At 30.3% G+C, this 27,242-nt stretch overlaps 1 protein-coding gene across 2 annotated transcripts in view; it reads left to right on the top strand.

The window, feature by feature from the left end:
* LOC145256183 (neo-calmodulin) overlaps positions 1-17,810 on the top strand; it is a 257,149-nt gene extending 239,339 nt beyond the window's left edge. For both annotated transcript variants that reach the window (XM_080114771.1, XM_080114772.1), the window contains one exon: positions 1,172-17,810. In XM_080114771.1, the coding sequence (XP_079970897.1) occupies positions 1,172-1,200 (29 nt within the window). In that variant the 3' untranslated portion in view covers positions 1,201-17,810. The remainder of the gene's footprint in view (positions 1-1,171) is intronic.
* The last annotated feature ends 9,432 nt before the right edge of the window (positions 17,811-27,242 follow it).

Raw genomic sequence — 27,242 nt, 5'->3', positions numbered from 1 at the left:
AAGTGTATTCTAACTTTATGTAATTTGGGAATTTTCCTTCGTTTAGTCTAGTTTCTCTTATCAACCCTAGTTTACCCTTATGTTCTCAGAAAAATATTCTGCAACTCCTATCCCAATGACGAACCTAGAAAATAAGTGTGCATTGAAGGTTTCTATGGAACAGTCCCGCAATTAATAATCTGACCGGTAAAACTCACTGTCAATCTTCGATATGCCTGAAAAACTGTTGAGTAATATTAAATTTCATTTTAATCTTTGTAAAACCGCATATAAATGGTGCAAAACTCTTCTGTTCAAACCATTACTTTTATAACAAATAATTTATAACAAAAGTCTTTTTAAACGTGTTTCCAATGTTTTCTATAACCTGTATTATATTAAAAAAAAATTTGCTTCATCTTTCTTATACAAAAGTTTTAAACAATAAGCATGAAAATAAATGAAAAGTTCACTTCAATTGTAAGCGGAATTTTCATATTGATGTATTAAGTATTAACTGAAACATTATTCCTTATATATCTATATATATCTATATATATCTATATATATATATATATATATATATATATAGAGAGAGAGAGAGAGAGAGAGAGAGAGAGAAGGGCTCCTTCAGTCTTTGACAGACTATGGATACCCACGGAGGGGTGCCAGCGCATGAAATGTTTGTGACAGGAGGTGTGCAATCTCTAACCACACCTCTCCTTAATCATCAGTGGCCAGTAAAGTGTGTACAGGACGACTGGAAACAAATGCTGAGATAAGCGGCATATATAATCGCAATGAACATTTTTATTGACTCACACACGTATATGTTTCCTCGTATTGTACATTGGAATTGAAAAAGAATTTTTTTTCTTTTAAATGTCTAGTCTTATGTTACCCGATTTCTTTTAATGAAATTAATTGAACGTTACTTTCAAGTCTTCACTGCGAAAGATTTTGATTTATGAAAATTTAATTTCGAATGATTTGTTTTGAAATGCGTCAAATGTTAAGTGAGACCAGATATTGTTCCATTTACTATTCTCTTTCATTTTAGGTAGTCGGACGTTCGCCTATTGTTTTAACTGGATTTGTATGATTGTAATCGAAGATTCGTATTTTTTTTAATAATTTCCTTATTTACTTCTTATTTTGTTTATTTAATTCATTTTTTCTTTGTATTTTTCAGAATTTGTGAAAATGATGACATCAAAGTGAAATGCTGGAATTTAAACTCCACTTCTTTTACAGCCTGTGATATTTGCTAGTCCTCTTTGTGTCCCTGGCACCGACACCTTTTGGGACGAAAACGGCTGCAGAGATTTTGCGATGGTGCTGCCATCGTTGTTAATCAGAAGGGAGACAACCCAGAGCGAACGCTATTTTTTATTAGAGGAGAGAAAATCACTTGCTCTATTTTCATCTCGTTAACCAAACTTATCTGAAGCAATCTGATTGGCTCCCTTGACCCGATCACATTCATTGCACCGACTGGACAAAAACATCTTTTTTGTTGTTTTTTTTTTGTTTTTTTTTCCAATTTCAAAATTTAAAATTAAATTTTTACAAAAAGTGATGAAAATGAAATCATAAAATACTCAAATAATAATAATAAATATTATTATTATTATTATTATTATTATTATTATTATTATTATTATTATTATTATTATTATTATTATTATTACCATTATTCTTTTTTATCTTCCAATTATTCATTGTTAGAGATGTTATTAATGGATTTGTTCCAGATTCTCTATATTATCATGTTATTTGTTCTACTTTAATGACAAATAATTTATCAAACGTTTTTTCAGGCGAAAAGAAAACAAAATCTAATGAAAACAAAAAATGCTTAAAATGAATTTTTATTCGCTTCTGTATTTTACAATTTGAGGGATTTTTTTTTCAAACATCCTAAAAATTTTCACCGGATTTTTAATCAATCGTTGCACATTGTTTATATTATTGCAAAAAGAAAACAATAAAAACGACAAAATTATAATTTACAATTATTTTAAAATCACATCTGATTTCGGAAAGCCTGATGAACACAAATGCGTCACGAAACACAACACCACAGTACAAAGTTTTTCACACATAAAACACGTATTAAAAGGGTGAAATGTGAATGAATATAATAGACTTTTTTTCTTAAACTGCGTAGTTACATTTGAAAATGTTAAAAAATTCAAAATTGCAATCAATATGATAAACTATTTTCATTTAATAATAAAGTCTAGGCGAGGTTATTTTTAAGGTAATTTTATCAAATTCTAAAATATCAATTAATATAGGTGACCATATTCTTAAGATACATTGTTAGACGCGGTGATGGCATAACGTAAATGCATATAACAAAGCGTTGGCTTCAACTGCTAAACGTAGTCATCTTATATCTTTAGACTGTGTCTTCAAAGAAAGTAACGTGATACGTTAATGTCCTATGAATATCAATGAATAGAAACGTTAATGACAACTTATGACAATATGAACGTTAGAAATATAAGCAAAAATCCACAGAAATAATTTAAAGAAATAACAAAGATTAATGATACGTGAACGTTCGATTAAATTGTCAAAGTGAACCTTGCGAATTGGAAAATAGGTAACATGACTATGGGAGGTTCACAGAAGGGATATAACTATAGCTGATAATAATTTGCAGGAAAATCTTAATAAATATAATTCAAATCCAATTGTAAAACAGCAAAAATGGATTGAGTCAGAAAAAACTCATACAAAGTAATATTTTAAACAGCATTTAATTAACAGATGTAGAGTTTAATAAAAACCAATAATGTTCATATTTTTCAGGCATAAATAATTAACAGCCTGAATTCAATTGTGATGTGTAACTTCTTTCTTTATATATTAAGAAAATCGGACACGGACAGTTTTAAACTACTTGCCTATCAGTTATATGCAATTAACCTGAATAAATACCTAAAGAACGAGTATACTTATTAAGAAATTCACACACATGGCAGACACGTATTGTGACATATGTATACTTATAGTATAAGAAAATAAACTATTTAAAGATAGGTTCCTTTTAGTATTTTCTTCAACATAACGTAAAACATAAGTTGTAATATGTAGTAGTTACAAAATATACTCATTCGCCAAGATGACAAAATTATTCGGAGACTAACGTTTTTTCAGAAGTTTAGCTTATTTATAGTAGCAATGCTACTGTGTATATGTATATACATATCTATATATTTAAAAAGAGAACGAAAGAGATAAAAAGTTCTGTGCGTACTTATACATATATATGTATATATACATATATATATGCATATATATACACACAAAAAATTGTATATATATATATATATTATATATCATATATATATATAATATTAAAAGGGTGTTTTGCAAGAAAAAGTAAGTGTAAGTATACAAAACATGCATAGATTATATTCAATACGCATAAATAAATATAGATATATCTACATAATTCTTTAATAGGGTCCTATTGTAAATAGAAAATTTATTAGAAAATATTCGAACTCTCATAAGAATTACAATTCCAAAAATAAAATCCAAGTAAAAATGAGAAAGTTCTCTCATACACCATATATATATATATATATATATATATATATATATATATACATATATATATATGTGTGTGTGTGTGTGTGTGTGTGTGTGTGTGTGTGTGTGTGTGTGTGTGTGTGTGTGTGTGTGTAATAAAATGCTATGCATAGTTTGTCGGGAAAAAATAATTGTGTCCTCAAACCTATACATACATAAAATACTTACACAAATATGAATTTTAATTAAAATTCGCAATGATATACATATATAAGTAGATATTTAAAACGAAGTCTCTTTAATATATATATATATGTATATATATACACATATATATGCATATATATATGTATGTATATATACATATATATATATACGTACATATATATGTGTGTGTGTGTGTGTGTGTGTGTGTGTGTGTGTGTGTGCACAGATACACATCCTTTTATGTAGACATTATATAACATGAAAGCGAATAGCTATGGTTTCGAAGGCAACACATGAGTTAACTGACTTAGTGGACGAAAAGAGCAGAATAATAATGTTTGCGGTCCTGTTCGAAATTATATTGCATGGTTATTCACGTCGATTCCATAAAGTATCGCAAATATATATGACCCTTCCACGCGTAATTAAGTCCAATATATTTATTTCTTCTAAATTATATATATATATGTGTGTGTGTGCATATACATATGTGTGTGTATGAACTTAAAAATATGGCTGTAACTACATTCAACTGTTACATCGTAACATTTATTTTATTTTACTCGTTGTGCAGCCTTTTAGAATATTTTTAAGTGGAAATTAAAAAGAGAAAGGGAACGCGTATATCAGTAAAAGTTATATATAAATATATATGTGTGTGTGTGTATTTGATTGTGTGGCTGGGTGTAGGTCGGTGTGTATGCGATTGTGTTTCACACACATATTAAATCACGAAGTATGGTGAATGTGTCATCTGATCATATGTTCGTTAAACTAATTGTGCTTCATCTTCAAACTTCAAAACTATATATAAACATATATATATATATATATATGTATATATATATATATATATATATAATGTATGTGTGTGTAAGTGTGTATTATTATATGCCAATACATTAATATATATTTTTTTTTTAAAGAGAGCAGCAGCAATTAGCAATCATAAACATTGGCCTCGAAGCAGGTTATTTATCCGGGAAGAGAACATTCATCATCATTGGTCTCTGTTTAGCTTTTTTAGAGAGAGTCTGGTGTGCATATATCCTTTTACCTGCATTACCTATCTGACTTGGAACCAATGGTTTCCGATGTGTAATTACTTTATTGTTGCATATTTGCACATATAAATAATTAATATTGCTCTTAACAAACGTAATTGAGCTGTTCACATTAAGCGCATTAAGATGCGCAGTTGAAAAACTTTCATGTGACTTCAATATAATTGTTTTTTGTTTGTTTGATTGTTTGTTTATTTCAAATTTTCACTTGGCCTAAAAATCGTAACGCAAACGAAAGTAACAATAATTACTGGCTTTTTCCAGCCATTAAAGTGGATGTATTTTCCCTGCTAAATCTGTCTTCAACATAAACCAGTTTTCTCTATTTCTTCAATTTTTGCATCGTTTTTTACGCATTCACACAACTTCAATTCTCACGACTTCAATTCGCTTCCTTTGTTTTTATCAATGAAATGCATCTTACACACAAACACACATAATTCCATATAACTTTGATTGTATAGTGTTTATTTTGTTGAATGACAAAATGTGAATATATATATATATATATATATATATCATAGGGACTCTTTTTCTAATTATATATATATATATATATATATATATACGTGGTTCTGTTTGTGTGGCCTTTAGATGTTATATATTGGTTCGTATACGCAGCAACTATGAATGTATATCGAAATTGTCTTCCTGTTTAGTACGATGCATCTACTTTCTAAAAGCTCGTTTATATCTATATATATATATATATATATATATATATATATGATATTTCATTTTATATTTATATATACATTTATATATATAATTATGTATATATATATATATATATATATATATATATATATATGATTCTGTACAACAATACAGCGATCAGCTACTTGATAAAATTTCTTCCTAGCCGTGTGAAAGATACAGAATAAACACAACCGTCTTGTCATTAGTCAAACCCACTAATCCAAAACCAATGATATTAGATTGTTGATCACTGCAACGCTGTATCATTATGTACTTCTGTGTGTATTAATCTTATATGTATGTATATATGTGTGCGTTTGTGTGTCTGTGTGTAGGTGTATGTGCGCATGTTTGTAAACAAACAAACGTTATTTATTAAATAGAAATGACGTATTGATTTTTTAGTTATGCATTGAATCCATTGAAAATATTTCAAACTGGCTTTTTACATAAACCCCGTATAAATGGGGTCCTGGTAGGGTTGTGACTGCAGTTACTTTTCTAGAGTGATTGCTATTACAACTGCACTAACTTTGCCCACACATAAGGCTACATTAAGCGGTAATAATCAGCTTCTGGTAGAATGAGTTGAACAGAGGATTAAGAGTTGGGTCCGTGTAAATTCATTGCTATATACGGTGTATCCGAGTTGTTATTTTTATATTTTTTCTTATTATCGTCAACTAAATAATGTATTTTCCTATGTGTAAAGTGAGAGATACTGAAAATGTATTCTGTTTAGTATGTTAAATATTTCTCTGGTATATTTAGTGTATTTTATGATGTAACCGTTTAAGTTTATGTTTGTTATAAAAGGAAATGAATTATTTATTTATTGTAGAAATGATATCAAAATTAACTTCAATAATTTGATAAAATACTCCGTTTTTAATGTCATTTTAATACTATTTCAGTATTTATATTCTTTCAGTCTTTTAGTATTTATATTCTTTTAGGATAATTTTCATTTTAATATTAATTTTGGATAATTATTTAGAATGCTTTTAAAATTGCAAACGAAATATTTTTTATAGAATTTCGAATATTTACACAAACATTTTTGAAGTGGCGTCATATCTGTTCAGTGATCAAAGAATTAAACATTTGGAATGGACTTTTTTCGAATATGTTTTAGTATATTTTTATGTAAATTGGCCATACGTATGGATAGATATTAAATACCTTCCTTTCCTCTTAGCGAGTTGCAGTTGGACGAATAAATATAGAATAATTTTGTTTTCGATACCGAATCGATTCTTACCTTAGTTACTTTTTCATTCCTTATTTCTATTAATGTTAAGCCAAACAGCAACATTTAAAAGACATTCTACTCATATTAAGCATTGTTACCGTAAGGAAGACGAATTCGTGCTTCTTTTATCCGCAAAAAGCCCTGAAAAAATACTTATTTCATTCGTCTCGGGAAACAAAGAACCGTAATATACCATATACTATTTAAATTGTTCAAACTACTGTTCTTATCGTCAATATTATCCTAACAACATTTCGACCAACATTTCGACCTTCTTCGTGTACGTCTTATTGAACTGAGGAGATTTTATGTCGGACTCGGGAATCTGGGCCGAAATTCGAAATTAACCGTACACATGGAAACGTGCCGCAACAGATAAAGTAAAAACCAGTCCTAAGTGACAATCCTATAGTTCAAAGTTTAATTCTCTATACAGACGATACTATTAATATCATGAAGAATTATTTAAGACTTCAACCCAGTCATAGCTGACGAAATAGAGCAATTTAATATATTTAATTAAAGATTCAATTCAAAGTTCCGTATATACTCCAAAATGTTACATAAGAATTCATGAGTTCGACAAGATGTTGAAGGTTACATGGATTGAAACAAATGAAAACACTAGTTCGAATTATACAGATAAAAATTATACAGATAAAAATTATACAGATAAAAATTATCCCCATTATCTAAAAGAAATTTCAAAACGTAAAAAGTAATATTTTACTGAATATAAACTTTAATTCAAGCAATACACTACTTTTTTCTACATTTCTAAAATATTATTTTCGAATAAAGCAGAATTACGATAACGTAAGTACATGTCAGCGATATCGAATAAATCAATGTATTTAAAAATGAAAGACATTAAAACGTAATTTCTTAAAGGCTCAAACTCTTGAATAGAAAATAATTCCTGATTGTGAAGCATCATCTCTTACGTTTTGTTTTAGCTCTGAAACCAAAGAATGCCTGCAGTTTTCGTAGGTTCCGTTGTTGTATATGAGAAAGATTTTACGCCTATGACATTTTCATACTTTTCTACCCTAAACGAGAGACAGGCAATACTTTTAAGTACTCACTTCAAAGAGTATTCTCTGTTTGATGACTCACGTTTATTTAGATTTCGATCAGAATTAATTATATATTAACTAAATGAAAACGTGTTTTTATGCGAAACATACATTAAATCTATGATTCAATCAGTTGCTGTGAATGTTTACTTACTTTATTTTTGTGAGAATGTATGACAATGTCGGTGCGTCTACATATGTATGCGCATGCGCAAATGTGAGCACGTGCCTAGTGGCGCATAGGTTTTCGGCTTCATCTAATTAAAGATGTAATTTGTCGTCACCAGATCTTGATATTTAAATATGCCTTTTTCTTAAGATGGCTTTCGTCTTCTTTTTGATCGTCTTATTCTTTCTCTCCTTTATCTGTTTTTCTTTTATCTTCTTCTTCTTCTTCTTCTTTTTCTTCTTCTTCGTCTTCTTCTTCTTCTTCTTCTTCTTCTTCTTCTTATTATTATTATTATTATTATTATTATTATTATTATTATTATTGTCGCACTTATTTATTGTTTCCTTCATTTTTTCTCTTTCTTTATCACTTATGCTTTCGGTGCATAACTAATCATTCACGATTTTGCAGTTTTCAACCAAATTTTTTAAAAATCATAAACATATTACAATCTTGAATTTCGCTGATTCCACATAGAAAAATTGTAACAAATACAATTGATAGCATAGTACATCTACAGTACGCATAAAATACACATAAATTATAGTCATAGAATCCATATTCTGTAACATATATATAAACATATATGACAAAGCGATATATATATATATATAACTACTTCATTTACTCACATAAAATTAATATACGAAAGTATAAATTTATACGTAAACTTTAAGTATTTACTTCAAAAGTGCTCAATACGTAGGTAGAGCTAATTAGTAAGTTATAAAATATATATGGCGATTAAGTTATACTGAATATTCCGCGTTTCATCCACTCTAGGCTGAAGAGTCCTAGAGTGGATGAAACGCGGAATATTCAGTGTAGCTTAATCGCCATATATATTTTATAATTTACTATATATATATATATATATATATATATATATATATATATATATATATATATATATAGACCAATGATTCCTTACTATGTTTATATAAAAGTGTCCAATAATGAATAGAGCCGTGACATTTATTAGGCGTAACACTTTTCATGTATAGAAACATTTATGTCTACATATTCGCAGATATGCTTCCGTTCGAGCGATAGACCAACTGAAACTGCTCAGGTCGTCTTTTGAATAAATTGGCGATATGTTTGTATAAAAGATAAGTTTTTAGCTAATATACATATATACAAAATAATATAACAAAAGTTTTAGACAGTGCAGGATTTCACAGTATTTATCTCACTCATTATATTAGTAAAACATTTTATTATTACTAGCGGGAGAGACATCCGGCATTGCCCGGTCGTAAAATACGCTTAAATATATTTGTATTCATATTTCGTATTTATTATTATATAGCTAATCATCTATTGAATATTATTTTGTACCACATATATAGTACTGATTACATGATTTTGTACCACATATATAGTACTGATTACATGATTTTGTACCACATATATAGTACTGATTACATGATTTTGTACCACATATATAGTACTGATTACATGATTTTGTACCACATATATAGTACTGATTACATGATTTTGTACCACATATATAGTACTGATTACATGATTTTGTACCACATATATAGTACTGATTACATGATTTTGTACCATATATATAGTACTGATTACATGATTTCGTACCACATATATAGTACTGATTACATGATTTTGTACCATATATATAGTACTGATTACATATTGAAAAAATGAGTTGGGTGCAATCAGCTGGAATCGAAACGAAAATAATTACCGCTCCAGCCGCGTTCCCCACCGTTTGAGCTATCAACAGATAATGAGAAAGATTTAAAATTAAACCAGATCAAACCATGAATGAATTTGCGCATGCGAAACAATAATAGAAAAATGTTTGCAAATTGAAATGGGCATTTTGCATTTCAACTTGCCAATATAGTTCTGTATACTTTATTTATCCATTCAAACAAAGATTTTACTCGTTATAAACCATTCTTGGTGTATGATAACTAATTCCCTGTTAATTTCAGTGTTATGTGAGCAGTAACTTAAGAGTTTATCGGTTAAATATTTTCACACAAACACACACACATTTACTGTTTTATTTAGGAAGATGACTATTATTATTATTTTTATTATTTTTATTATTGAAGACATTTTGTTCATCAGACTGCAAGGAAGACCACAGTGAGCAATCACTTATTTTAATAAAAATTGAAAAGGTAATACTATGCATGCTGCGATATCATCTGATCTTCTGAATCATAAAATCAAAGCTCGATTGCATTTCTATACTTATAAACCAAGCATATGTATGACTACATAGAATTTTAGTTTATTGATTTTTGCTAACGAGACAAATGTTCCCAATAACAACATTTACTTGGCGTATTATTTAATTTGTGTACCTTAAAGCAATTCATCTTTTTGTATGCAAACGTTGTTTCCTTAAATTCGGTTGTTTCAAAATTATGACTAAACAGTCGCTTGTAAAAAGTTAATTATTGCGTTTTCATACACACACACACACACACACACATATATATATATATATATATATATATATATATATATATATATATATATATAGACATTCATAGACATACTGATTCGCTGCATCATAGCATTTCAATACGGCTAGAAATTGTCTCAATCCAGGATCGAAACTCGCCCGCTTAGACGACAGTCGGCTCTTTTACCTGTTACGTTATTTTGTCTGCTGCTACGTAGGTAGTTGAAATTACAATGATCAACATTGTCAAACGCCGTAAGCTCCATGTGTTTACACAAAGAACATTGCATTATGCGCTAGTTGCAAATTTGTGATTTTACTCACCAATATGCTGGACCCTAAATAGGAAGTATATATATACACACGCATACATATATATATATGTGTGTGTGTGTGTGTGTGTGTGTGCGTATATATATATGTATATATTTATATATATATATATGTATATATGTGTATATATATATTATATATATGTGTGTGTGTGTGTGTGTGTAATTCTATACAACGATAAGTGTTGTTTATATATATACTAGTCTTAAGATTAAAGAAATGCAGCAATTTTGCGAATAGATTCGATCAAACTATAAATTTCTTGACGGAAAGTGTGTACTCGCTTGTCAGTCAAAAGTCTTCTGACAAAAGCTACAACATAACTCCTATGTTAAGCCGAAGGATTCGTGATGGTAAACATCGTATCAAGTCAATAGAATATTTTTCACTGAGTTTTCTATGACGTTGAGTGAAAATTTAGATGTTCTTCAGATAAGTAAGAATAGAAAGAAGAAAAACTGTTTTCTGTCTCAATAAACTATTACAAAACGAAGAAATTAAAATTAATGAATGTTAGAAAAAAGTGAAAGCAATGAGAAATAAAAGAGAAAGAAGATAGATAGGTAGGAAATACGGGAGAGCAAATGGGGGTGGGTGGTTTGTGTATCTGTAATTTGACAGAGAAAATGAATAAAACATATTTACATAAATGGTTTTGTAGATATTATGCTAGTACCTTATAAAATAATGCAATACTTACAAACGACCTCGACCTCCGCGTTGTGTAAATTTAGACATCTCTATAAAATTGTCATTTCTGGCCATAAAGCTATTAATATCGAATTGGGAAACTGGAAGCACCAGAATGCTAAGCAATTAAAGCAAGCATTAATAAAATACAAATTAATTAATATAAGCCTAATATAAGTAAGACGTAATGTTATTAAAGTAAGTTTTCACTCTCTCTCTCTCTTTCTCTTTCTCTTCCCCCCCTCTCTCTCTCTCTCTCTCCCTCTCTCTTGATTTGTTTGAGGATTTTCTGATTTTATATAATTTCTCTTATAAAACCTCTACATAGCTATTAAGCACTTGCGAAAATATAGTTTAATTAGTTCATGAGATTATAACTTTTACATTAATATATATATATATGCATATATATAATTATATATCTATGTGCGTGTACGTGTGTGTGCGCGTCGTGTATGTGTAGATTTTAAAGATGTTCAAGTGTACAAGAGGTTTTACAGATCAAACAGTTGTTGACAAACATAGAAACGAATGTAATTTCAGAATTTTCTCAAGGCAATAGTTTATTCTCGAGATAAATTAAGCCATAAAAAAACTTCTGTAAAATTCATATACATACATATATATATATATATATAGATAGATAGATAGATAGATAGATAGATATATAGATAGATAGATAGATAGATAGATAGATAGATAGATAGATACTGCATTTATATAATAGTGTCAGGCCAAGTTGTTAGAATGAAAACAAATCTTATTTATGTTTTCATTTTTTTTTTTGTCGAAACAACTTAGTCTGATAAAGTTGAAATAAATTAAAATCATAGCTTAAACACGTTTGCAATCGTTGTCTTATATATATATATATATATATATATATATATGAGTAAAAGACGTCACGATATTGTAAAATTAAATTCATAATATTTTATTCAACACAAGGAATACGAGAAAAAGAGAGAAAAATCCCTTATTCTATGGTGTTTCAAAGATAGATTCTTTTCCTCAGAGAGAAAAACCTGAACAAAAGCAATATATAGATAAAAAAATATTTTGCTGGTTAGCGTAATTTTTGAAAACGGTAGTTATAAAATCTTTTGGATGAAATAAAAGTTTATAGGAAAATAAAAAAATACTTAGCAATGTCCAATAATTAGTGTTGCAGAAATCCAGTGACATTATGACATTCGTATTAGGTAGATCCAATAGGAGATTCAAAAAGGGGTTCCTTGGGCCTCTTTAAAATATCTAGGGATGAATAGAAAATTACTTATTCTTGTAGATGATCTTGTATGCATATATATATATATATATATATATATATATATATATATGTGTGTGTGTGTGTATGTATATATATATATATATATATATATATATATATATATATATATGAGCAGTTAATAAAATATGTTAAAAAACACTTTGAAATGAGTTAACAACATATTTAATCTGAAAAGGAAACACTAGATAAATGGATAAAATATATATATATATATATATATATATATATATATATATATATATATATATATATATATATATGTGTTGAGTAAGTAAATGTTAATAGATCAGGGGAATAGTTAGAGAAGGCAATGCCAGTTCCTATTCGTTTCCACGTATCTAAACTAATATATCTTTTATAAGTAGCCTTTTTTGTGTTTTCCATTCATCTCCTTCCCTCTCCATTTGCCTTAAGTTCTCATATTTACTTTGGAATTCATATTTATTTTTTTAGAAATCAAAAATGATATCTCACTCATAAGAAGTCTTTCGATTAATAAAGACGAAATATTTATCATTCTCATTACTCTGATTTGAATTCCTTTATATAAGTATGTTTGCTTACTCGATTTCTCTACCTCTTTTTCGACAATTTATCGGATTGAAGCCAAATTTTTCATTACATATTAATTATTCCTGTTATTTATTGTACTTTTCTCTGTTAAACATGTGACATTCTTCTTACAATTTTATGACAGGAATTATTATCCGTTTTTTCATCAACAACGTTTGTTATTTGAATCTGAAATTTGTTAACTTTGGAAAAGTTTTATCTTCGTTTATATATCGAATTAAAACAAGAATATTTTTAATCAAGAATATTTTTTCATTCATTATGTGGTTCTTTTCCTGTCAACATTTCAATGACGCGTTTACCTCACTTGTTCTTATTGTTTCCGCTCTTTTACTTTTTGAAATGTTATTCATTCAAAGGATAGATCAATTTGATATGTCTACATGGAAAAGATGTGTTTCATATTGCTACATGTCCCTTTCTTCTTTATGGTTCGAAATACATTAATTATATAAACTTTCCTATTTAAAAACAATTTATCGTTATCGTACCTATGCGTACATAATTGTAAGTAGATGTTATGCATATATGTATATATATATATATATATATATATATATATATATATATATTCTTTCGTATTTCTTACTATGTTTCTATTCGCCTTATAGTAACATAGGGAAATGACGTTTTATTACGCAACATTTTTACTATTTATTTTCAATTTCTATTTATTTTGCATCTTGTAACTAAATTACTAAACATTTTCTATAAATAACTTTATTTTGTTGTTATTGACGATTATGTATATTTATTTGTATTTTCGGCAATATTTTTCTACCATTTGTAAAATAAATTTAAGTTATATTTTAATGTTATCGTTATATAATATTTATTCACTGTAGCATAGTTCAGCAATATATTTCTTAATAACTGAGGAATATCTATATGCTCTTATTTAGTGTGACAAACTGTGCGTTATCTGAAAAAAGAACACTTCTTCTTATAGAGTAATGGTTTTATTTATGATAAACGGAAAATGGTTGGAATCAAATCAAAACAAATCATATATGAATGTGTATATGTGTTTGAATTTACATGTGTGTGTTTATGTATATCACATTATTGATTTTTTCATTACATTAATTACCTGAAGTATTCGTGGATTATTTCTTCATGATTTCAATCAATAAGAGTACAGTTCAACTTTAAGGGTGCAGTTATTGTAAAAATATAGCTTACAGTAAAATATAAGCAATATTTGTTTTCAGGAGATATAGCTGTATGTATGTATGTATGTATGTATGTATGTATGTATGTATATATATATATGTGTGTGTGTGTGTGTGTGTGTGTGCACGCGCGCACGCGCGCGTGTGTGTGTATGTGTGTGTGTGATGATTAAAAATAAACCTCTAAAATTCAAGGAAAATCTTAACCAACATACTAAGTCGTATAAATACAAAAACCTTGGTAGTCTTCAAATATAATACTAGAAACATAATGTAATAAAACTGTTTCGAGATAATTAAAATATACAATTAACTTTTCCGATAAACTGACAATTCTATTACTGTGATACAATCAGTAGTCGAGCAGAAGAAACTACACTATTGTCTTATTGTAATATACCTATTATTCTTTTTTTTTCAAAATAATTATAATAATAATAAATAAAATAGATATAAAAGAATATTAATACCATAAAAAAACTTTATCTGGCAATCTCCATTTCATCATATATATATATATATATATATATATATATATATATATATATATACGTGTGTGTGTGTATCACAGTTCCGTTCGTCTTTATAACTGTACTTACGTAAAAGTCAATAATTGTTGGAGATTATGAGAATTTTATACAGTCTCTTAAAAAGTCAAACATACATATGTATATATATATGTGCATATGTATTTAATAGTTACATAAGTATGGATATATACATATGCATATAAATTAGATAGTTTATATATATATATATTTGATAGCTATATATGTTTATATATGTATATATATATATGTATATACATATATATTAAAACAGATTGATTAATAAATAGCGATAAAAACACACATCCTATTATCCGTAGTGTTTTAATTGCTATTAAGTTTGAATAAATATAAAGCAATATAATATGCAACTCTGCTATTAATAATCATATCAGACAACAAATATATAATGCATATATATATGTGTGTGTGTGTGTGTGTGTGTGTGTGTGTGTGTGTGCATATATTAATAATACTTGCAAGTGCGTGTGTGTATGGTGAATATGAGCAGAATAAAACAGCACTTATGTGTATAAGCACGTCAAAGCTAACATGTCCACATTTGTCCTCTACGTGTTACCATCCATCAAACCTGAAGCTTCTCCATGAAATAGACAAACATTGATAAACGTTATCAAACTAAATCGCACACACGTACACAATCCAATTCCTGGTTGTTTGATCAGTTAAAGATATCTGATTGGAAATATTATCAAATATTCATTGATTATTAATAAATGTTGTAATCTTGAAGCCGGTACGAGATATCTGGATCAATGTCTGGACGAGAAACACAACCAACAAAAAAAAAAAAAAACAACGCCAGATGTCACTTTTTTGCAACCGGGATTTTTTTTAGCTACTTAATCTGGAAGAGGGGACAGAAATGGAAAAATGATACAATAACATATATATATATATATATATATATATATATATATATATATATATATATATATATATATATATATATATATGCAAAGGTATAAATGTATATATATATAAAGTGCATTATATATATATATTACACACACACACATATATATATATGCAAAGGTATGTATGTATGCATGCATGCATGTATAAATATATATAAATTAATTGCATATATATATATATATATATATATATATATATATATATATATATATATATATATGATTACTTCTCTATAATTATTAGAAAAATTTGTGGAAAAATTTTCGGAAAAATGAAACAAATTAAATACATTTATGTTTATTAAAGCTTTCTCAGATTTAATTAAGAGTATGTAATATAAAATGTATGCCAAATAAACTAAATAAAAATTTTTGGTTTCATCCCTAAAGTAATTTTTCAGGCATTTCGGCAGTTTATCTTACTTTCTATAAATATATTTTCACGCTATTTCTTAACTATATTGAAGGAATAAACATTGTTTTATGAAATACACAGTATATATACATATATATATATAATATGTATGTATATATATTATATGTATGTATATATAATAAAATAGTCACTATATCTTAATTGCTGTATTTTATTTCATAAAATAATCACAATATCTTAGTTGCTGCATTTTAGAAAGACTTAAAATTTGTGTTTTTAAAAACACAAGTTTTAAGTCTTTCTAAAATGTAATCTCGCCTCTTTTTCCCTTTTCTCTTTTTCTCTCTTTTCTTTCTCTGTATTTCTCTTGTAAAATACTACAATATCTTCAGAAGAAGATTCTCACAGGTGTCCAAACAGAAAATATACACAAATCAGTAAACGTTAAAAATTTCACCAAGATATAAAACGAAAATTACGCAGAAAAATCTGTTGTCAAATATCTCGATAAAAAAGTATTTACGTTTTAAAGTATATAAAATATTACATTATTACCCTTTATTAAGACGCATATAATTATAATCCACTAAAAATATTCAAGAAAAGTTTTCTATATTTTTCCGTTGGTCGTATAAGTGATAACGTTTGATTACTAATACTCAAATATTGATTTGTTTTACCTTTTCATTCTTGTATTAATAATAATAATTCATATATATTAACTAATATGCCTTATGGCAATGACATATACACACAATAAGATAGATATGCAATATTACAAAAACATAAATAATGTATGTGTATATATAAAGATATATAGATATCTATACATTTTAATAACTACTAGAAGAAACCTTTATTATAGAATAACGTCCGCCATAATAATTTTTTTCACAAGTCTTAATGTTTTTTAATCATTTTACTCTTTTCTGTCCAATATTCATATAATTTACTTACTATATATATATATATATATATACATATGTGCATACACAATTTAAAAAATGTGCGTATATATATATATATATATATATATATATATAATTAAAATACCTGAATAAGTTGACATATAACAAGCCTAGATAATATAAACATTTTTCCACAATTTTTCATTTCTATGTCTAGTATTTTACTTTCCTTGTCTGATATTCATCCTGTTTACTTACCATATATATATATATATATATATATATATATATATATATATATATAATGCGCATGTGGTTCGTTGCTTTACACGCACACGATAAATATTACGTTATTCTGGTATTTTTTTAAAGATTGATGTAAAATGTCTTAAATATTTTATTTTTTATTCAATTTTTCTCTTTTTTCTTTTATGCCGATTGTCATTTTTTGGCCCTCAAATTCTTTCCACTTTTATTATAATATTTTTCTTTTAAAATAAAATGAAAATAAACCCGTTTTTCATCTTCTATAAAGAAGAATATTGATGTGTCTTCAATCATTTGTTATTGATTCAGTTTTGTTAATTGCTTCTACTGCTTATTTTTCACCTTTTTTCTCTTTCTTCTTATTTCCTTCTCCAACAATATATATATATATATAATATATGCGTGTGTGTGTGTGAGAGAGAGAGTGTGTGTGTGTGTGTGCATGTGTGAATATTGTGTGTTTGAGTGTGTGTTTGTGCGTGTTGTAAAAAATGTGAAAAGATGAAATATAATAGGTGTAAATATGAATAAAGTTTTAAAAAGAATATGGTGAGTAAAATTTATTGTGAAATAAGGATATTGGATTTTATTTTAAATCAAAATTTATGCTGTGTTTCTTTATGATATTTTAGCTATTGATAGTGCTTTTTGAAAACGTGATTATCTTTGGTCGATGTGTTTTTAAGTTGCTAGGATACTAGTCAAAATGGATCCGCCTTAGTTCAATGTCGTGTGCAAATTTGATTATCAAAGATATTTATATATTAAATTCATAGTTTAACGTTAATATGTGTGAGACAAATGCATTCTTATTGTCATCGTATTTTATTTCTCTTTTGTTCAAATACATTATTTTGATGGGACACTGGGCGTCAGGAAGTATACTTTGTTGTAAATAACTGGCTGTGTGATTAGAATGTTGTTCGTGTGTTTATGTTTGTTAAGTATATTTTTAATTGTGGGTTAGATCATATGGTTCTAAAACAATGTCTTGGTAATACGAGGTTAATATTGGTATTGTAGTTAATAGTGACTATTGTTATACTTCTAGTAAAGAAGTGAGGGGTTAAAATTTTTATTTTTCTGTCGTGGAAGATGTTACTTATTTTCTCATATTTAATTAAAATGTTTCGGCTATTTTTATTTTTTTATGGAGAATTCTATTATGTTATTTTTGATTGATAGATACCTGTGCTCAAAATTATAAGTGCTCTTATTTGTAGAAATAATATGAGGCCGCCTACAGTTGTTTACAGAAACAGTAGCGATTGAAGTCAAGTTTGTTTGTAGGTTTTCTTTATACTTGGTAGATATGTCATTCTTTTTATTGATGGGGATGTTGATAAATTCATGGTAGGTTCAACATTATTTAGAGTCTAAGTTAGTTTTACATATTAAAAACAAAAAAAAATGTCCTTTTATATATATTTGCCGCAAGTAGTGGTTTTTCATCAGCACCTACGGAAACTGTTCAGATAAGCACTTCAGTATATTGAGTAGATTCAAGTCTTGAATAGCAAGGGAAATCTATATATGTTAGTATTTTAGTATTTGTGATTATATATACTTATTATTATTATTATTATTATTATTATTATTATTATTATTATTATTATTATTATTATTTAATAAATTCATAGTTTGTTGAGTTAAGATTTGCTCGACTAGAATTCTATTGCAATGAGCTAAAAAATTAAATATTATAAGTAAATGGAAACTGTAGTGTAATAGTTTACTTAAATCTTCAGCATCTTCGGAAATCCAAGAAGAAATAGTGGGAACCATAGATTACAAATTTGTTCGTTTATGAAAGATTTTCACCGTCTTCATATACTGTCTAGATAATTTTCTTGGGAGAGGTTTTGGATTTTAAAAAAATTATTTCATTTAATATATTTCTAGATGGACTTTGATCGTCTTTTTTTATAAACGTGCGTTGTTATTCTATTTTTACAGCATCGAATAATCTGCGACTGTTACGAATTGTATGTTTCAGAGATAGGGTTTGATAAAAGTTCTGTTCATTTTTATTGATGCTGTTTATATTTAATAATAATGTTTATTGTACATTTATTTTATTCTTTATCTCTCGATCTCCGATATTTGTTGTTTAGTTCCTGGTGCATTGTTAATCATGAATGTAAAATAAGAATAAGACTTTTCTGAAAATGTTATTGTGGAAAAGATCAGGTCGTAGTGTTTGTGTTAATCTGAGTGGTTAATTTGGAAATTGGATAGCGTATACTGATTCAATAGAAATCCTATATCTTGTAAAATGAAAAAGTGCGATAATTTACTCTAATGAATGGCTGTGAGATAGTTTATGTCGAGTGGGAATATACGGTATGTTTTTGTACGTGGTGGTATTTAATATAAGTGTGTTTATTCTTTAACTTTAATTAATAATCAGAATGTTATTTTTTAGTTCTTTTTATGAACAGTTTTCTTTATTAGGATATGGAAGATTATTTTCTTTTATTTGATTTTTTATGCTTATACATTATTTTGTTATTTGTTATTATATAGATATTAATTTACTTTTGTTTTATAATCAGTTATTTCTATGTATTGCTATTGTTGTGGCCCGCAGAATCATTAAAGAAGGCACGGGCAGGGAAATGAGGTAGAAAAATAGTTTATTATTGGGAGCAAAGCAGAATATACAGAGAATAACACTCGTAGAACTTAAGATCAACTTACTACGAAGTACACACACACACACACACACAGTATTTACCTCTCTCCACCGTGAGTGGATGTGATACAAGGTCGCAAATCAGGATGAATAAACCAGCACCCATAAATCGTTTTTCCGAATATTCAGCGAACAACAGTCGTGGCACTTATTACTAAGTACACACATTAGTATTTATCTCCTTTTCACTGCTAGAGGATGTGACACAAGGTCAGAAGATGTGAAAAATGAGTCAGCGCCACAATTGTGAATCATTTCCTAAAATGGCAACTGTTTCCTGTGCTACATGAGAAGGTAATGTGTATAGGATTGATAAAGATTAGTTTTAAGGACATCAAATAACAAAGGGTAAGCAGTATTAATCTTTAGCGAATTTTTGTTGAAAAATTTCGCAAGTACTTGAATGATGAGAAGTTTCTGTCTAGTAAAAGTGTTGGACAATGTTTAATGTTACAATGTTTAATGTTACAATGTTTAATGTTACAATATTAATATTACGATGAAGGTGATACAGTATGAATCAGCTATCTACCTTTTATTATTGGGTTTGTGTGGTTCGGTAAGTTAGGTCGGTGTGTATATATGGTTCCGTCATCGTCTCTTTCAGGTGCGGCTTTCTTGTAATATATGGTGAGTTTCTGGAAGATAAAAACTATTGTAACACGGCACCATATGTCCTCTTAACAGTGCATTGATATCCGATGCATGACTGAGACAATTTGCGAACGTTCATATCGAATATACCTCTTTATTTCACGTTTAAAATGGATGTGTTGTCAATAGTACCCGACATTGATTAAGCGGCGGTATAAATAATTATATACCATCCAAGGAATTAAACTAGAAATGGAACAGCCTGCTCTGATACACTCCTAATTATGCCACTGCTATTGCCCACAAAAATCACTGTTTCGGTTGCTTTAAACAAAATAGATGCTCTTAAACTTAAGCCGCCTTCAGAACTGCCAGCAAACACTGAAAAGTATTATAGAAAATACAAGGGAGTCATATGCTCAGTCGAGGAAGTTTAAAGTTGAATGGAAGCTTACGTTCCACGGGTTTTGGCGAGTAATAAACAAGGTTTTGATCAGAAGCGTGTCCTCTATTCCAACCATAATGAATGGGTCTGAGGTGATCTTGTCAGCATATTACAAAGCCAAACTTTTTGCCATGAACTTTGCAACAAACTTCACCCTGTGCCATCAGAACCGTCCATCACCTGAATTCCCTTCCAAAACCGAAAATAATCTGAGCGACATCCATATATTTGTGCTGGATGTTGCTAACTTACCAAGAATATTGCTTTCTGTAAAACATTTGGAACTAAACCCATCCAGGCAAAAAACAAGATGTAATAAAAGTTAACAGGAGGGGAAAATCCAGTCAGATGGTAGATTTAGCTGTTCCAGAAGATCACAGAGTGAATATCAAGTATTCTGGGAACTGAGCAAACACACAGGGCTGGCCAGAGAACTCAAAGGAATATAGAAGATGAAGAAAGTCATGATAACACAAATAATAGTAGGAACACTACAAACAATACCGACAAATTTTGAAAACAGAATAGGAGAAATTGGAATGAGATGAATGGCCGCGAAGAGACAACGAATAACAGTAATGAAAACGGCTGAAATATTAAGGAAACCCCTTGAATGCAGAGACTACTGTACATGAGCTACACGCGCAAGCCGGATATATAGAAACTGCTACAGAAATAAAACGCAAAGAAACACCACATGGAATCATGAAAACTGAAACTGTATAATTATAAGTCTGCCCCCCTACCAATCGTCGGCATTAATCGATATTACATCAACTAATCGAAGACCTTCAAGAAGGATGGAAAGACCGAGAAAGGAAAACACTAGCTAGACCTTCATTGCACGAGTATGAGAAAACTGGGACGTTGGGGAGGATTATTGCTACCCAAATTTCAGTGAAGACCAGTTGTTGCTTCCAATGAAAAATCAATGGGACACAGCTATTATGATAACGCAAATTAATTTGGAAAAGTAATCGAAAGAGGTGGAGAATACTGAAAGTCTGGGGAGGTTTTTTGTCACTCAGATTCCCAGGTTATTATCAAAGAGAAATCTTTGATGATGTCCTAACTGAAAACTTCTTGTAAGTAAATAATAATAATAATAATTGTGAGTTTTTCCTTTTAAAAACAAACAAAAAAAAGTTAACTATTACTTCGAATTTATTTCAGAAAGCAGTCTCTATTGCGATATAAATGTATAATTCTGACTGTCCATTTAAATTTCACTAATGCAGGATCTCTAACATGAATGCCACAAAAATCATTCCAGGCGGGGCGGCTGGCTTTAAACAAGGGAAAGAAAAAAAAAGAAGGAACTCATTTTTTTTCTTGTTGGCAAAGATGGGCAGAAAAGCTGTGTATATATATATGTATACATGCGTGTATGTTTGTACTAGCAAAGGGCCGTGACTTTCATCCAAATCACTGCACTCTAACTGACTGACGACTAGACATTAACTTTTACACGAGTCCTAATAGAGATAATTTAACACGTGTAAGGCACCGAAACTCTGTAAAAGAATGAAAAGAATGGGAGTTTTTCCTTTTAAAAACAAAAAAAAAAGTTAACTATTACTTCGAATTTATTTCAGGAAGCAGTCTCTATTGCGATATAAATGTATAATTCTGTCTGTCCATTTAAATTTCACTAATGCAGGACCTCTAACATGAATACCAAAAGTGGGCAGGCGGGCGACTGAGGAGCAACTTAGCTGAACGTTGCTCCGAACTTTTAAGCGGAAGCAGTGCTTTTCGCGATATCAACGTGGAAAGTGCCCCGACTTAGAACGAAGGAACTAAATACTACCACAGCATCAGGGGAAATAACCTTCCTCCTCTTCTTCCCATCCAACATTTCCAGCGACTCACCAGTATTGTGTAAGGTAGACCTATCATCAAACGCCTTCTTTCAGAGCATTACGACCGACTTTAACTAGGTAGAGGGGGGGGAAGAAAAAAAATATTTATTATTTCTTTTCTGTTTTATTATTTCTTTTATCATCTCTTTATTCTATTTTATTTTATTTTATTTTTTTAGAGGGAAAAAAGGAAAAAAGGGGAAAATTTATTTTTTCTTTTCTTTTTTATCATTTCTTTATTTTATTTTGTTTTTTTTATATTCTCTTTATGCCTTATATGTATGTGTGATAGTGCACGATACCTCATGCATACATGGGAGCCAAACACTATACCTGCGTCAGAACCACAGGTTAAACAATTCTGGGCTCGGCGTTGCCACAAACACCAAAATATGAAAAATGTCAAGTACAAATAATTCAAACCATGGGACCCAGAAGAAAAATCTGGGTGTCATGATCGGCAGGTGCTCCTTCGGTAGCCAGCATGAGGGACCCGGTCATCATCCTGCGAATGTTGGTCAACTTCTTAATTTCAGAAACTCAAATAACATGGACGTTGAACAGGTAAGTATAGCCTCTAATTTCAGGGAACAAAATGATACCGAACAAACACAGCACAGCCGTGATAGTCATCAAAATGGAAAAAAACAAAGAAAGAAATGGACAACAAAAGAGAATAGACTCGTAATGGAATGCTATTGTAGAAGTCATCCTGAATATAAATATGGAGGTTATCGGAAACGAATGAAAGAACTATGGGACCTCTCCAGTGACCACCAAGCGAAAGAACAAAGAATTGCGGGCCAAGCAAGACAGATACTCAAGAAAGGATGTCTCTCTAAACTAGACTAGCAGAAATACAGCGAAAAATAAATCAAGAAACTGAACAAGAAACACCCCCCAATGGAACTGCTCGTAGAAAAACCACACAAGTTGAAACCCCACAAGTTGAAGCCTCACAAGTAAAAACTCCAAAGACCCAGGACCTACGAAGACCAAAGACTAAAAATGTTGAAACTAAGAGCAATGAAACAGAACTACCAGAGAATGAAGCAAATGAAATAAATAAAATAACACAGTTTATGAACGAGGAAAAAAAAAAGCTCCCATCGTTAAAGAACCAAGAGCAGAAGAAATTAAAAACAGAAACTGAGAAGGTTAACAAGCACCTTCCACACATCCTAACAAACAAAATCACAGACTCAAACAACCTCATTTACGCAGGCGCCAAAATATTAAGTATGAATCTTAAATCAGAAAAACAACCGGGAACAAGCGGACCGACAAAACCTGGATGGGAAATAAGACTAGAAACCCAAATACAGAAACATAAAAAAGAAACAGGAAGAAAGCAATGTGGAAAAAAGGAATATTGGAAATGTAACTGGCAGGGAGAGGATAAACAAGAAACATGAAGAACTGGACCAAAAAATAAAAGCAAAAGAAGCAAAATTGAGACGATATAGATATAAAGCTGAACAATGCAAACAAAACAGAACATTTGAAACCAACGAACGCCAATTCTACCAAAATGTGAACGGAGGAAAAACAAAAACATAACAACTAAATCCGACGGATACAAAACTCTACTGGAGTAACATATGGGAAGAGTGACGAGAACACAATAGAAATGCCGAATGGCTCAAATACATGAAAAAAGAATTACAACAAATCGAAGAAGGAACAGTGAATGGAATCAGCAAGGAAACCCTAAAGAAAACCATAGGAAAAATGGCAAACTGGAGAGCACCAGGGCACGACGGGATACATGCATACTGGTTCAAAAAATTCACAACCTTACACGAAAGGCTAGCCCAAAACCTGAGCAGATGTATAAAGGAAGCAAACGTGCCAGACTGGATGACAAAAGGTAGAACCACACTGCTACAGAAGGACACGGAGAAAGGAACCGTCCCCATCAATTATAGGCCAATCACGTGCCTACTCACCATGTGGAAGATACTGACAGCACAACTGAGGGAACAAATCTACCACCCACTCACTGAATAACCGTGGACTCATCCCCGAGGAATAGAAAGGATGCCAAAAAGGGAAAAGAGGAACACATGATCTGTTATATGTTGATCAAAAGATCCTAAAGGAGGTAAAAAGGAAGAGGAAAAATTTAGCCATGGCATGGATCGACTTCAAAAAAGCGTACGACAGGATCCCCCAAGCATGGATAAAAGAATGCCTAAAAATGTATAAAATACCAAGCGGGATTACCAATGTAATAGAAAATGCAATGAAAACATGGATACTGGAACTGACAGCAGATGGACAACACATAACAGAAATTAACATACAAAGAGGCATCTTCCAAGGAGACTCATTACTACCATTACTGTTCATCATAGCCATGATCCCTGGAATAGTATTCTGAGAAAGTGCCAAGCCGGATACAAGTTCTCCAATACAGAGGAAAAAATGAACCACCTGATGTACATGGACGATCTGAAACTTTTGGCAAGGACCGAAAAGGAGATAGAGACACTAATTAACACTACCAGGATCTTCAGCAAAGATATCCAAATGGAATCTTGAATGGAAAAGTGCGCACTACTAGTTATAAAAAAGGGAAAACTGGAAACGACAGAAGGCATGGAGCTACCCAACCAAACAGAAATGAGGGCACTAGGGGAACAAGACAACTATAAATACTTGGGAATTCTGGAAGCGGACACCATCAAAACAACAGAAATGAAAGAGAAAATTGGAAAGGAATACCTCAAGAGAACAAGAAAACTCCTGGAAACTAAATTATATAGCAGAAACCTAATAAAAGGTATAAATACATGGGCAGTGTCACTAGTGAGGTACTCTGGACCGTTTATAGGATGGACAAAAGAAAAACTGAGACAGCCCGACCAGAAAACCAGGGAACTCATGACCATGCATAAGGCACTACACCCAAAGGATGATATTGAAAGACTCTACGTGAAAAGGAAAGACGGCGGGAGAGGACTGATCTCTATAGAAGACTGTGTGAAGGACACAAAAAAAAAGAACTAGAAAAATACATAATGCAAAACACCGAAAGGATAATTATGTCAGCGAGAGATACGGAGAAAACCAACAAAACAGAAAACTGAGAGACAAATGACAAAACGAGAAAAGAGAAATGGGAAGAGAAAGAACTCCATGGAAGATTCGTAAGAATGACAAAAGATGAGAATAACGAAAACACCTGGACATGGATGCGAAAAGGACATATAAACCGAGAAACTGAACCCCTAAAACCGCAGCACAAGATAACTCGATAAGAACCAACCATATCAAAGCAAGGATCAATAAAACACAAGAAAACAGCAAATGCAGACTCTGTGGACAAAGAGACGAAACAATAAACCATATAGTAAGTGAATGCAGCAAACTGGCCCAAAAGGAATACAAAAACAGGCATGACCAAGTGGGGAGGGCAGTGCACTGGGAATTGTGCAAACGGCTGCATTTTGAGCGTACAGATAAATGGTACAAGCATAAACCCGCAACAGAACTCGACAACGAGAACCACAAAATCCTATGGGACATGGACATACAGACGGACAAACCCGTCCAAGCAAGAAGACCAGATGTCGTAATAATTAACAAGAAAGAAAAATCCTGTCAAATCGTGGACTTTGCTGTCCCAGCTGACCACAGGGTGAGTATGAAAGAAAAAGAGAAACGAAGCAAATACACAGAACTAGCCAGAGAGTTAAATGGGGTTTGCATTATGAAGAAAATCAAAATTGTACCGATAATAGTAGGAGCACTAGGAACAATCCCAAAAAACCTGGAAAAAAGAATGGCAGAAATTGGAATCAGGGGAATAGCTGCAAAAATAACGCCTAACGATAATGAAAACGACTGAAATATTAAGGAACCCCCTTGAATGCGGAGAATAACACAAGACAATATAACGAAGAAGCGTTACAGGGAATGAATAACACCGAAGCTGCAGATCTACATGTTCTACATCCCCCCCCCATCATGCATCTCTCCATTGTTTCACCACCGTTCTCCTCCAAAAAAAAGGTGATAACAAAGAGACGAGAAGGGTCAAGGAGGATGGAAAGACCGAGCAGGGAGCAACGGCCAGACCTCCGCTGGACAAGTACGAAGAGAAC

The sequence above is a fragment of the Euprymna scolopes genome, chromosome 32 (genome assembly GCF_053919585.1).
Source record: "Euprymna scolopes isolate OS-2025 chromosome 32, ASM5391958v1, whole genome shotgun sequence".
NCBI classification, from domain to species: domain Eukaryota; kingdom Metazoa; phylum Mollusca; class Cephalopoda; order Sepiida; family Sepiolidae; genus Euprymna; species Euprymna scolopes.
This window is presented reverse-complemented; position numbering and strand designations above follow the sequence as displayed.